Raw genomic sequence first — 14,974 nt, 5'->3', positions numbered from 1 at the left:
AATGTAGTGCTTACCTGTATCCATAGTGATTCATTGGTTGGACCAGATGCAACAAGGTTCTCTAAGTTTCCATTTCTCTCATATTGAAACTTTGTTCCAGCAAATGAATAATCCCCATTCCACTGAATAATAAACCCACCATTTAGGTAATATTTTTCAGGATCTTCACTTCTTATTGCAAGGAAGTTTCCTGCTTCTTCTACTTCCATTATCCTGATATCTCTTGCATCCTTTGGAATCAGTGCAATGTCAACATAACCTGAAGAAATCAGAAAAAAAAATGGAATTTACCTACGTTTTACACTTAAAAGCATATTAGTCTATAACAATATAAACATATTATACTTTAATATAACTTATTTAATGAAAAATTGCAGAGAGGCAGGATAAAAATCCTACTAAATAAATACGTTTGTCACATCTCTTGAACACAGTAACATAGCAATGCTGACAGATAAAGATCATATGGCCAATTCAGTCTGCCCAGCAAGTGGCTTATGGTAATAACTGCTGCATCATGCAGGTTGCTCTTATGCGTTCTGTTAAAAATAGTAACTTACACACAGTACAGGTTACCCCCATGTATTCTATTAAGGGGGCATAACTGCCATGCTGTTTAGCTTACCCCATGCAGAAATGTTACACCTATAGTTAACGTAGGTTACGCCTTTTTTTTTATTACCAACCTCAAACCTTTAATGATCCATAATGTTTATCCCATGTCCTTTTAAATTAATTTATTGTTCTCATCCTTACCACCTCTTTCGGGAGGGCATTTCAGGCATCCACCACCCTCTCCATGAAGAAATATTTCCTGATTTTGGTTCTGAGTCCACCCCTGAGTCTACAGTTTCCTTTCCAACGGGAAATGTTTGATGTTTGTGCATCATTAAAACCTTTCAGGAATCTGAAGGTCTGTATCATATCTCCCCTGCTCCTCCTCTCTGGGGTGTACATATTTAGATCCTCCAGCCTCTCCTTATAGATCTTCCAAAACAGACCCCATGCCATTTTGGCCACCCTCCTCTGGACCTTTTCCATCCTGTCTCTTATCCTTTTGAGATGTGGTCTCCAGAACTGATTGTAATTAATTGTGTATTTCTTTCAATAAATAGTTTTCCTTGGCTTCAACAGCCCAATGGAAAAATGATAGAATACAATAAAACTAAAAAAAAAAAACCAAACAAAAAGATCCATGTGAACATTTCATAATAACGTAGGGGTGAATATTCAAAAGATCTAGGGACCTAACTTAAGGGGTTAGGGGTCTAGATCTCTCTAATGGAATTTCTCCCCTACCTCTGCTGAGCATCTAAATTTAGGAGCGTATTTTCACAAGACATCTAAATTTAGGTGACTAGAAAGTTGGTGCGACCAGGGGCAAGGGCATGTTGGGGAAAGGAAGGTAAGCACCTAGCATTAATTGTCAGTGTTAGGTGTCTCGATGCAGCCAAAAACATAGCAGCCTTAAATTAAGGTCCTAAGATTACAAACTGGTTAAAAGACAGGAAACAGAGAGTAGGATTAAATGGTCAATTTTCTCAGTGGAAAAGGGTAAACAGTAGAGTGCCTCAGGGATCTGTACTTGGACCGGTGCTTTTCAATATATATATAAATGATCTGGAAAGGAATACGACGAGTGAGGTTATCAAATTTGCAGATGATACAAAATTATTCAGAGTAGTTAAATCACAAGCAGACTGTGATACATTACAGGAGGACCTTGCAAGACTGGAAGATTGGGCATCCAAATGGCAGATGAAATTTAATGTGGACAAGTGCAAGGTGTTGCATAAAGGGAAAAATAACCCATATTAGGAGCTACCACCCAGGAAAAAGATCTAGGCATCATAGTGGATAATACTTTAAAATTGTCGACTCAGTGTGCTGCAGCAGTCAAAAAAGCAAATAGAATGTTAGGAATTATTAGGAAGGGAATGGTTAATAGAATGGAAAATGTCATAATGCCTCTGTATCGCTCCATGGTGAGACCGCACCTTGAATACTGTGTACAATTCTGGTCGCCGCATCTCAAAAAAGATATAGTTGCGATGGAGAAGGTACAGAGAAGGGCAACCAAAATGATAAAGGGGATGGAACAGCTCCCCTATGAGGAAAGGCTGAAGAGGTTAGAGCTGTTCAGCTTGGAGAAGAGACGGCTGAGGGGGATATGATAGAGGTCTTTAAGATCATGAGAGGTCTTGAACGAGTAGATGTGACTCGGTTATTTACACTTTCGAATAATTTACACTTTCAAATAATAGGAGGACTAGGGGGCATTCCATGAAGTTAGCAAGTAACACATTTAAGACTAATCGGAGAAAATGCACAATAAAGCTCTAGAATTTGTTGCCAGAGTTGGTGGTTAGTGCAGTTAGTGTAGCTGGGTTAAATAAAGGTTTGGATAAGTTCTTGGAAGAGAAGTCCATTAACTGCTATTAATCAAGTTTACTTAGGGAATAGCTACTGCTATTAATTGCAGCAGTAGCATGGGATCTTCTTGGTGTTTGGGTAATTGCCAGGTTCTTGTGGCCTGGTTTGGCCTCTGTTGGAAACAGGATGCTGGGCTTGATGGACCCTTGGTCTGACCCAGCATGGCAATTTCTTATGTTCTTATGTTCATGTTTGGGTACTTGCCAGGTACTTGTGACTTGGATTGGCCACTGCTAGAAACAGGATGCTGGGCTTGATGGACTCTTGGTCTGATCCAGTATGGCATTTCTTATGTTCATTTCTAAGCGGGGAAATGGCGTCGGGTCCGAAAAATTGACGGACCTGAAGCATCGCTCAAGTATTTCGCATAAATTCGCACCGTTTAAAGACCTGTCTATATTCCCATGAATGAATTAGAAGGGGTGCTGGATCAGGAGAGTTTAAACTGATGTCTCTGAAGCAGCAGTGTTGCGAAACGCGTGCATCGGACGAGTGACCCCGACAGCTACAGAAGGGAAGTTGATACCTTTTAATATATATTGTTAAAAAATACAAAAAAACAAAAAATTGAAAACTGAAGTTTTTGGATGCTAGCTGATCTGGACCAATGATTAAAAGTGACCCAAATGAAGTGCATGAGATACAAGTTCTAACTTGTGAGCACCGTGGGTGGTATGATGGTCCTTAAACTCATATTCTAAATATATATAAGCATCGTCATATACAGCATTGTAAATTGTCTAAGTTTCTAATACCACGTGTTCCAATTATAGATTGCTTTAATCGTGGGATTATACAGTAAGAGAATTTTGGATTTGGTAATTGAAATCTCCCATTATTATTGCACTGCCAAATTGGTTTGCTTCCCTGATTTATCTTAGCATTTCATCATCTGTCTGACCATTTTGTCCAGGTGGACGGTAGTATACTCCTATTACTATACTCTTACCCAACACACATGGGATTTCTACCCATATAGATTCTACTAAGCATACCCTCCTGGCCATAAAGTGCCACACCCCCGCCAAGTTGATCCTCCCTATCATTGCGATATATTTTGTACCCTGATATAGCACTGTCCCATTAGTTATCCTCCTTCCACCAAGTTTCTGTGATGCCAATTATGTCAATCTCATCATTTGCTGCTATACACTCTAACTCTCCCAACTTACTTCTTAGACTTCTGGCATTGGCATACAGACATTTCAAAGTGTGTTTTTTGTTTGTTTTAACAACCTGCTTTTCAGTTGTTTGGGATAATTCGGAAATCATTAGATTTGGTGATTTTTTACATATAGGCATATGGACTATGTTTGCTTTTAATGGGACCTCTCTGTTGGGATGTCCTAACTCTCCTGTTTTATTAGTATCCTTCAAGGATACATTTCTCTGAACCATGCACTGCTGAGTGACTGTCGGCTTTCCCCCTTGTTCTAGTTTAAAAGCTGCTCTATCTCCTTTTTGAAAGTTAGTGCCAGCAGCTTGGTTCCACTCTAGTTAAGGTGAAGCCCATCCTTTCGGAAAAGTCTCCCTTTTCCCCAAAAGTTTCCCCAGTTCCTTACAAAGCTGAATCCCTCTTCCCTGCACCATTGTCTCATCCATGCATTGAAACTCTGGAGCTCTGCCTGCTTCTGGAGACCTGCACATGGAACAGGAAGCATTTCAGAGAATGCCACCCTGGAGGTTCTGGATTTTAGCTTCCTACCTAAAATCCTAAATTTTGCTTCCAGAACCTCTCTCCCACATTTTCCTATGTTGTTGGTGCCCACATGTACCACGACAGCTGGCTCCTCCCCAGCACTGTCTATAATCCTAGCTAGATGACGCGTGAGGTCTGCCACCTTCGCACCAGGCAGGCAAGTTACCAGGCGGTCCTCACGTCCACCAGCCACCCTGCTATCTACATTTGTAATAACCGAATCACCAACTATGATGGCCGGCCTATCTCTTCCCTCCTGGGCAGTAGCCCTGGGAGACTTGTCTTCAGTGTGAGAGGACAATACATCACCTGGAGAGCAGGTCCTTGCTACAGGATCACTTCCTGCTACACCAGGGTGATGTTCTCCTACTGGGAGACCTTTCTGATCCAAGGCAGCACTAGGCCTGCCAGACTGGATTTGGGACGGCTACTATGTCCCTGAAGGTCTCATCAATGTACCTCTCTGTCTCCCTCAGCTCCTCCAAGTCTGTTACTCTAGCCTCTAGAGATCGGACTCGTTCCCTGAGAGCCAGGAGCTCTTTGCACCGAGTGCACACATACAATCTCTCACCGGCGGGTAAAAAAATCATACATGTGACACTCAATGCAAAAGACTGGAAAGCCCCCCTCTTGCTGCTGGACTGCTGCCTTCATCTTAGTTTTATTGAGTTCCTAGTTAAGTTTAGGATACTAAGGGAGTTGGAATTTTTAATGAAAAAGTGTCTCATGCCTAAAAATCAAGGCTTGAATGGGTGGGAAAGACAGACACTAGAATTAACTATCTCTGGCTTGCTTATTACCTCAGCACCTCAGACACACACAAACTCTAAAGAATATATCCCTTAATTTCACCTTTCACCAAACTTTTATAAGCCCCCAAATTTCTGAAAGCTATACTTACCAATCCTCTTGAACCACCGTTAAATTAATCTTCACTCAGTTAATGGTAGGGTTTGAGATTCGCATGCAGTTAGGCGCGCGCTTCCAGTCCTCCTCTACTGCAAAGGAGGCGGGGCCTTTGGAAGCTGGGGCTATGGACGTCAATCCCTGGATCGTTTGCGGTGACTTCTGGACTCCTCTCCCGGGGGATGCTGGGAGCAGTATGCAGATGAGCCTTCCGGTCCTCCTCTACTGCAAAGGGGCGGGGCCTTTGGAAGCTGGGCTATGGACGTCAATCCCTGGATCGCTTGCGGTGACTTCTGGACTCCTCTGCCGGGGATGCTGGGAGCAGTATGCAGATGAACCGGTCCTCCTCAACTGCAAAGGGGGTGGGGCCTCTGGAAGCTGGGGCTATGGACGTCAATCCTGGATTGCTTGCGGTGTCTTCTGGACTCCTTTCCCGGGGGATGCTGGGAGCAGTAGGCAGATGAGCCTTCCTCTCATAATCTTAAAGATCTCTATCATATCCCCCCTCAGCTGCCTCTTCTCCAAGCTGAACAGCCCTAACCTCTTTAGCCTTTCCTCATAGGGGTTCCATTCCCTTTATCATTTTGGTTGCCCTTCTCTGTACCTTCTCCATCGCAACTATATCTTTTTCGAGATGCGGTGACCAGAATTGTACATTGTTTCAGCTTTGGATGTCCAATTCAAAATATATGCTGATGATATACAATTTTTCGTTCCTTATAAAAACTCTTGGTCAGAAACTCTATCCACTGTAGCTTTATACGCAAATATTATAGACAAGTGGCTATCTCATAGCCGCTGAAAATTAAATCACAAGAAAATGAAAAATCTATTCCTCAGCTAAATTACTGACCCGACCAACGGTCCCCCTCACATCTACTATTAAACAGTATTTCTATACTGATCATTACAAAAGCCTATAATTTAGGAGTTTTACTAAACTCTGACTTGTCATTCTCAGCATATTTCCTTAACAGTTAGAAATTCTTTTTACAAATTACAAATTACATCCACTTCTATTCTATCAGGATTTCCATTCTGTCCTTCAATCTTTAATTTTTTCAGGAATATACTACTGTAATGGCCTTTACTTGGGACTACCGGACTCGGCAATCAAGTCGTTACAACTAATACAAAACTCAGCTGCCCATATCCTAACTGGCTCACCTGTCAAAAACCACATTTCTCCCACATTATACACTTTACACTGGCTGCCTATCAAATTTCAAATACAGTATAAAATCCTGACCATTGTACATTCACTATTACATAATCTGTCATCAATCTGGCTTTGTACTATTCTTCGAATTTACAAACCAACCAGACATTTAAGGTCTCTGAACAAAAACCTATTAGATATTCCATCAGTATGCCCAGCACATTTAAATATTACAAGAAACAGAGCATTCTCAGTAGCTGGCCCACAAATATGGAACTCATCACCTAGACCGCTTCGTCAAATTTCAAACCCAAAAGAATTCAAGAAATCATTAAAAACCTATCTTTTCTCAAAAGCATTTGCCATCCCAGATACAGGTCTACTGTAACCTTAACACATCCATCATTTTTCATTTTGTACTCCAAAGTTATGTGGAACTGATCTTCTTTTTTTTATCTCTTGTTTGTAAAGTTTAAAGTTAGTTATTATTTTAAAATTTTGTTTTATAACTTTTAATATTTATTATAATTCAAGATTGTATTTTTTCTATTTTTTCATTTTTGTTTGCTTATGAACATTGTACACCATTTTGATCAACATTTGATTGTTAGACAGTATATAAATAATTTTTAAATAAATAAAATAAACGGAAGAAGTACAGGGTATAATTTTAAAACACTGGAACATTCTCACACTACATAACACCTTTAAAGGGAAATCCATCTTCGCTAAAATCAGGGGTCGAAATCTAAAGGATCATCTAGTCAATACTTCCCCTTCACCGGCCTATCATACTGACCCTAGTGAATGGGGACAATTCCCTTGTGGCAGATGTGTGGTTTGTGAGAACATTTTGCAGATCTGTGAATTCCAGCACCCTTTTTTGTCTATTAGATATGACCTTAGGGGCCACTTTACTTGTGATAGAGCACAGGTGGTATATACCATCATATGCCATGTTCTAAGTTGTATATTGGACACACAAAAGACCCGATTTTTAATGGCCCGCATGCGTAAAAAGCAGGGGTTATGTGCGCGGCTGGGCCTTGCACGTGCTGCATACATTTGAAAAGGGGCCCGGCCGCGCGCATAAACCCTGTTATGCACATTAGAGCTGGCCCTCGGCAAAGGGGCAGTCCGAGGATGGGGTGGGGCTGGAGGCACCCAGTACAGTGGGCACTTTCCATAGTGTGGGGGATCGTACACTGGCAAGGTGCACTGGCAAGGTGCCGGTGCACGCCACTTGCCACTGCTCCTTTGGAGGAGCAAAAGGGAAGGAACTGGAACTGGGAAGGAACTGGGGAAGCCGATGATGTGTTGTTGTGTGATTTTTGCATAAGTCTGCCCCCCATTGCGTGCACCTCCTGCGATTTTATAAGATGCGTGCACCGGCGCACACATGTTATAAAATTGCACATGGACGCACGCATAGATTTTTTTACAATCTACCCCAAAGTAAGCAGTCAAAATGTGAATTATATAGCAAAAAATCTGTATTCGCACAAAAAAGGTTGAAGGCCCGATTGTTCTGCATTGGATAAATAATAATCATACTAATAATCAATTGCATTTTTTTGTCACTCAACAACATTTTAAGTAAAGGGGTAAAGTTTCTTTCAGTTTACAACATAAGAAACAACTGCTTATCTTTAAATGGAAATCAGTACACCCATTGGGATTAAATACGTCTTTTGAATGTGAAACATTTTACTAGTTGTACAATAAAGTTGTATTTGTTGTGAACTGGCTGGTTAGATTAAGTGAGCTTCCAGTTGCGTACTCATGGCTGACTTTATTCCAGCATACATGGAGCACATTACACACATATACAGCAAGCAGAGTAACTGAACTATATTCAGGGGATCAAATCCATATTTAAATTCAATTTAATTTTAAATTTAAGTCTTTAAAATTTATTTATGCATAATTTAAGTGCTGTGACTTTTAATTAATTACTCAGTTTAAAATGCATGTTTTTCATTTATTTGTAGTGGCAATGTGAAGTATAATAATTGAACAGTAAATTGAAAAAGCAGTTTTAGTATCATAGAATACTGAAGAAGTGATATGCTAGTGGTAACTGTTACAAAAGCAATCGCTTTCGATGTTTATGCAAGACAACTTTTTTTGTGACCTGCTTTTGAAGACTTTTGCTTGTAAACGGGATACATATTGTATGACAAATATCCCCCGAAAGAAGCCTTTCACCAAGCAAAACAAAGGCCTTTGTTGGATCTATCCAATGACATATAATTTCGCTTGCTTAATACAGGGTTTGCCATTTTCTTTATGTAGACATTTCAGACTTCACTGATTTGCTGCTAATGGTTATGCAGTTTCTGCAGTTATAGGATAATCAGATGAGAAACGGCATTGATTTCAAATAAACGATGGGAGCTTTAGTGACATGTTCTAGAGTACGGCATTGTATGATAGCACAGTTTATTGTTTATACGTGTATTTTTTGTGAGTTAATGATTGCATGAATGGTTATTTTGTGCCAAGTGTTTAGTACAATATGGTGTTTAAAGATAGTATTATCAATATCTAATAAAGATGTGGTAATAAATAATAAAGGGATTTGTATGTAGTCCATTCCATGGAATTGCTATTTTAAACAATTGTAAGATAGGGTTTCAAAACATGTTATAAATTGAAGAGGATTACTTTATAATTTAGAGTATATATGTATGTATGTGTATAGATAGATAGATAGATAGATAGATAGATAGATATGTTTCAGTCACTAGGCACAAAAACAACAAATTGATGGGACCTGGGCTGATTTAATTGCCGGCAAACAAATTGCGAAATGAAGGACATGGTATACCGTGAAGAAGCTCTGTTCTCCTTTTGGCAAACTTCTCCAAATCCGCCCTTTTCTTTAGATTAGAGACCCTATGAATAAATTGAATAGCCTCTGGAGGGCAAAAACCAACAGCAATGCATGTGTTCAGCTGCAAATCAAAGTGTTTGTTTTTTAAATTTTTTTCTGGGTTCAGGGAGATGTCTCTGACCTCAATAGGAGGAAAAGGATGACCAAAAAAAGTGCTCTCTCCCTCCCAGCATGCCCTTAGGAAGCCTTAATTCACTTATCTCTGTTCCAATGCTGACAGATTTCTAGTTCAGCCACATTCTCCAATCAGGGGCTACTGAAGCTTCATACCACTCAGGATTCTCAGGTTCTAGATCCCATGCCAACAGTAACCACTTCTTTCTCCACTCAGGATTCCCAGGCTCTAGATCCCATGCCAACAGCAACCACTTCTTCTTTCTCCCTCTGCCCCACTCGTTGACATTTTCTATTTCAATTCAAATGAATGTACATCCATAGCCTTTATGCTCATAAGTTTACGTGCAGTGACAAAAGGTGTTCCCTCAAGCAGGGGTTAGGGATGGATTGGCACTTAGCATACTTTTGAATTTATTAAATACTAGTTGTATCCGGCCACGCGTTGCTGTGGCTCAGTCTGGTTAAATGGAAAAGAAACAAAAGAGAGAGGGCACGTTTCGAATATGTTTAATTTCACAATGCTTGTGGGTATACAATATTTTTTTGTTGTTGCATTGTCTGTGCAGATATAGAGATTGGTTTGCCGACTCTAGAACATGCAACATATAATTGTCCATGTGAGAAGCAATCCAAGTCTAGATGTAAACCGCATAATTCTAGAAATGAAAAACAATGGAAAAAGAAAAAACAAAATATACTCACTAAATGAACAGTATATTAAACGACACAGCTCAATTCCAACGCAATGTCACATGAAATAATTAAATCAAAATGAAAATAAATCGAAATCTATGAAAATTCAATTTAACAATGCAATCGGAACATTGAAATGGAATCATAAAATATGTAGTCCAAGCCGTTAAAACGGGCGAGACTTTTGTCCCCTCTCCTCCTACATCTTTGCTCTGCTCCGCTCCTCCCCCCCCCCCAGCACCATGAAGAGCCAGAGGCGGCAGCGGTGGTAGGAGCTGCAGCGGTGGCGAATGGGGATCTCGCGAGGCGTAATGGTCCTGCCATGCCAACTCCCTCCCCCCTTCCCCGGTGGCGGAGGGACAGGCTCAGACCCCTTTCACGCTATCCGTACAGGCCCCAACTCCTTTGCTCTCCCATTCCCCTCTACACTGCACCCCTTCCACTGTAACCTATAAGTGGAGAGCTGGGGGGGGGGGGGGGGTAGAGAATCTCTCTCTCATACAGCCCCCTACATAGGCTTCCTGTCTCTCTCTTGCACATACACTCTCCCTCTGTCCCTCACACACGCACGCCCAATCCCTCTCACACACATACACAATCCCTCACGTAGTCTCCCTCTCTCTCTGGCACTCACACTTGCCTTCAGCGCACATTACCACACGTTTCTCTCACACAGTTAAAATGGGCGGGATTTTTGTCCCCTCCCCACCTACGACTTTGCTCTGCACTCGCAAGAGCTTGCAAAGTTCCCACACCAGTTGTGTCTGGGAGAGTGAGGAAAACACTCTGTCCCCACCCCCCCTCGCAAAGGGCAGGCATCAGGCACTGCAACAGATCTGGGACACATTGCCTAGCTTACTTTGCTCTTTCTGGGAGACCTGTGCCTTTAAGAAATCCGATTGGGGGCTTGAGAGGGAGGAGGTAGCAGGGCTCTGGCTTTCACTTTCGTCATGGTGCTTTGCTGGGAGTGGGGGTGGAGCGATGCCCATGTAAACTCTTCCCGTGGCGGCTGAGACCCACGGGCGGGTTGACAGCACTGCCTTCCCCCTCCCCCCCCCCCCCCGCAGTTGCAGGATATTTACTTGGCTTTTCCTTATCTGCGGGAATCAGGGGGCGGGGGAGGAGGGCGAGCTGTTCTCTGTTCAGCTCTTTGTGCTTTGGCTGCTTTGGCTGCAGCTGCTTGTGATCTCTTCACAGCCACTTTCTACTGCATTTGCTCTGCTCCGGCCATCCCAACTCCCTGCCCCCCTTCCCCGGCGGTGGACGGACTGGCTCGACGACTCTTCTACCCTTTCCTCCTCCTGTGTATAACTGTCCGGCAGTCCCTACTCCTCCCCCCTTCCCCAACGGGGGAGGAACGGGCTGAGCCGTTTCTCGGAGCGGCGACTCGTCTGCCCTTTCCTCCTCCCCTCTGTGACACCCAGCACATAGCGCACAGCTCAATGGTCCGCACATGTGCGGACCATTGAGCTGTTATATTGTAGATGGCGTGTGTTGCTTGTACATCCAACAGATGGCACTGTTTTTCCAAAAAAGCATGTTTTTACCTGTCACAGGTGTGACATCTATATAATATAGGTATATAAAAACACGCGCTTATTCGAATGCAATGTTGTGTCAAAATTTCAAAGCAATCAGTGAAGAACTTTCGGAGATTTAAGATTTTGAACAAACGAACATTTACATTTTTATTTATATAGAAGATGAATATGACTTTTCTCAGAAAAACTACTTGCATAACTTAACAGATGTGACTGTGTGCAGCCAATTTCTCTGGAATAATTTTCCAAATGAAAATATACAAATCAATTTTGAAAACTGGTGCAAAGTCTGTGGGAGAAAAGTACCCACAGGCTTTGCACTTATGTGGACAGACTTAAAATTACCACCTATATTTCTGGTTATAGTGTTGTGTGGTGATGCTTGGTTTTCAAAGCTGTAAAAGAATGGGCAGAAGGGATTCTGGAGAATGTTTTGTGGAGGAGAGAAAAAAACTCAGGGAGACAAATAGGACAATTTACAGCTACAGCAGGACTGCTGCTGATAATGCAAGGAGAAACCAAATATCCCTAAGTCTAGAGAATGACATGAAAAGACATATCAGCAAGCAAGCTCTACTTTCCTACTTTTGGTACTCTAGGCCTCATTCCCAAGGAGAGAGAATGGGACAAAGTAATTTTGAATAAGGTTCTATATCTCAAATGGCACTAATAGGACGAGCACTTATAATGCTTTTAGGCAAGAAATTGCAGAGAATAAAAAGATTAGATTGTTAAAAGGAGCTTATGCATTCATATACTCTTGAATATACATGAAATAAAGTTGCTTTTCTAAAATGTTATTGCACTGCAGTGCTTTTAACTTCCAGTCCAATACTTATTGAGACAGCAGCCCAGCTGGAAGCCTACAAAAAACAACTAATAAATAATTGCTTTTTTGACATACTTGCAATTATTTCCCATTGCATTTGTATTTGTATTTGCATTTAGAATTCGTACAAAGGTAAAGTCTGTAATTTAAAAACACTGAACCAAACATTTACTGTAAAAACCTGCTGCAAATGTACAATAGACTCGATTCACCCAAAATCTTTTTCACCCCTGATGGACAAATAGTTGAACCCCTCCCTCAATCCAATAAGCAAGAGTCATAAAAGAAGATATCTGGGAAAAAACCAAATAAAATCAAATATTCGTCATGGCCTGAAAAAGCTGCGTAGTTGCATTAGCTGCCCCTCCTCACCCAGTAACTCTGCTACTGGTCAAGTTTCTTCTAAGTAATCTGTAAAACATGTAGGTGGAAAGTGATATAAAAAAAACCTATTTGGAAGAAAGGTGAGCTTTTGAATAAAATTACTTCAACGTAGCTGAGCTAGAATAAGCAAAACAAATTGAAAACTCAGTGCTCTCCTTCTCCTGATATATATTTATATATATATATATATATATATATATATATATATATATATATATATATATTTTGGCCCAGTTGTTTGTTTCTTTCTCTTCTAACTTTCTGGCTCAATCAGATCTAGAGTTCAGGTCTGTGACATGATTTGCTGTTCTCATTAATCCAAGGTATTGTTACTCCTATTCTTACATCCCGCTCCCTCACTTTTCAGGTCAGCCATCATGATGATAGTCCTTAGCCAGGGGAGTGCCACACATCTTGTAATGGTGGTCCCTGAGTCTGGCCACTAGGCCTCGGTGTTGAGTGAAGGCTGAGCTTTCCCAATCCCCTGTGATCTGTGACTGCTGCCTCCCTTGCACCCCCAACGCAGAAAGTAGAGTTCTATAATCAAATTTAGTTCCTCTGCATCAGGCCGATACAGAAAAACGCACGGGAGAGCGGGCGAGCGCCCGCTCTCCAGGCATGCGCACAGGCCACTCTCCTGGGCACGCGATTCAGGAGGGTGGCCTATGCAAATTAGGGCCCGCGGTAAAAGCTCACACTAGGGACACTAGTGTGTCCTTAGCGCCTTTTTGACAGGAGCGGCGGCTATCAGCGGGTTTGAAAGCCGACGCTCAATTTTTCTGGTGTCAGTTCTCAAACCTGCTGAAAGCCACGAGTTCGGAAAACATTTTTTTTACTTTTGGGGCCTCCGACTTAATATCACTATGATATTAAGTCGGAGGGTGCACAGAAAAGCAGTTTTTACTGCTTTTCTGTGCACTTCCCCAGCCCCGACAGAAATTAACGCTTACCTTTGGATAGGTGCTAATTTCTGAAAGTAAAATGTGCGGCTTGGCTGCACATTTTACTTTCTGTATCGCGCGGGAATAACTAATAGGGCCATCAACATGCATTTGCATGTTGCGGGCGCTATTAGTTTCGGGGGGGTTGGACGCACGTTTTCGACGCGCTAGCTTTAGCCCTTATACACTAAGGGGTAATAGCGTGTCGAAAACGTGCTAGCTTTACCCCTTATACACTAAGGGGTAATAGCGTGTCGAAAACGCGCATCCAAACCTGGGAGCGCACTGTACTGTATCGGCCTGCATGGTATCACATAATTCTGCCACTGATTCACCAGGCCAGCCCGTTCTTCTGATTTTGATATTACGGCCAGCCAGATAAAATGCAGTTTAATATAAATAAAAACATACATCATTGGCAAATCTTATATTCTTCTAAATGCAAACTTATTTATTTTTTTTGCTTCTTACACCACTGCTCCTCCAGTCAGACTCATTTGTGCAAGCAAAAAATAATGTTCTGTGCAAGAAGGGCTTTGTAATTCGGTGTTTCAGGAGTAGGTTCGTAAGGGGTTGCGGAATGTGGTGTCCTTGGTATATCCGGACACTCCTTGCTGGTTTTCATTCCAGCAATTGCAGGCTGAGTGGGGGTTGCCAAATATTTGCTTTCCTCCAGGCTTGCCACTATGAGGTTAGTGCTTGTGCAGGACAGTTGTCCCGGGTTGTTCTTACTGATAAGGAAGATAGTTTTCTAGACATCACTCCTAAATTGAATAAAATTTCGATTTGGGCCTCTCACTTGCAAACTTTATTGCCTTCCCACCACATGGCGTGCTTGGCAGCGCAATGGAGCATGGACTTGGAGGAACAGATTGAGGCTGATTCTATGAGCCTGGCTTTCACTTTGGTATGCATCTCCTGGCCGCTGATATGAGAGTAATTCAGTTTAAGTTACTGCATAGAGTATACAATTCAAGGGTTTTAGGGATGAAAATGCGGCTCTGGGACTCCGAATCTTGTACTAAATGTAACACTCACCCTGGGAATTTATGTCACATGTTCGCTGGCTGTTTTAAATGGCAAAGGTTCTGGGCTTTTGGCAAGTCTTGGGGGACCCTCCTGACCCCCACAAGACTTGCCAAAAGTCCAGTGGGGGTCCGGGAGCGACCTCCTGCACTCGGACCGTCGGCTGCCAGTATTCAAAATGGCGCCAAAAGCCTTTGCCCTTACTATGTCACAGGGGCTACCGGTGCCATTGGTCAGCCCCTGTCACATGGTAGGAGCACAAGATGGCGCCGGCCATCCAGTGCTCCTACCATGTGACAGGGTCTGGCCAATGGCACGGATACCCTGTCACATGGTAAGGAAAAAGGGCA

At 42.1% G+C, this 14,974-nt stretch overlaps 1 protein-coding gene across 5 annotated transcripts in view; it reads right to left on the bottom strand.

The window, feature by feature from the left end:
* Window positions 1-14,974, bottom strand: part of ADAMTS12 (ADAM metallopeptidase with thrombospondin type 1 motif 12) — a 1,111,988-nt gene that overhangs the window by 324,899 nt on the left and 772,115 nt on the right. For all 5 annotated transcript variants that reach the window (XM_029579144.1, XM_029579126.1, XM_029579135.1 and 2 more), the window contains exon 16: window positions 15-259. In XM_029579144.1, coding sequence (XP_029435004.1) covers window positions 15-259 — 245 coding nt within the window. The remainder of the gene's footprint in view (window positions 1-14; window positions 260-14,974) is intronic.

This window comes from Rhinatrema bivittatum, chromosome 1 (assembly GCF_901001135.1).
Source record: "Rhinatrema bivittatum chromosome 1, aRhiBiv1.1, whole genome shotgun sequence".
NCBI classification, from domain to species: domain Eukaryota; kingdom Metazoa; phylum Chordata; class Amphibia; order Gymnophiona; family Rhinatrematidae; genus Rhinatrema; species Rhinatrema bivittatum.
This window is presented reverse-complemented; position numbering and strand designations above follow the sequence as displayed.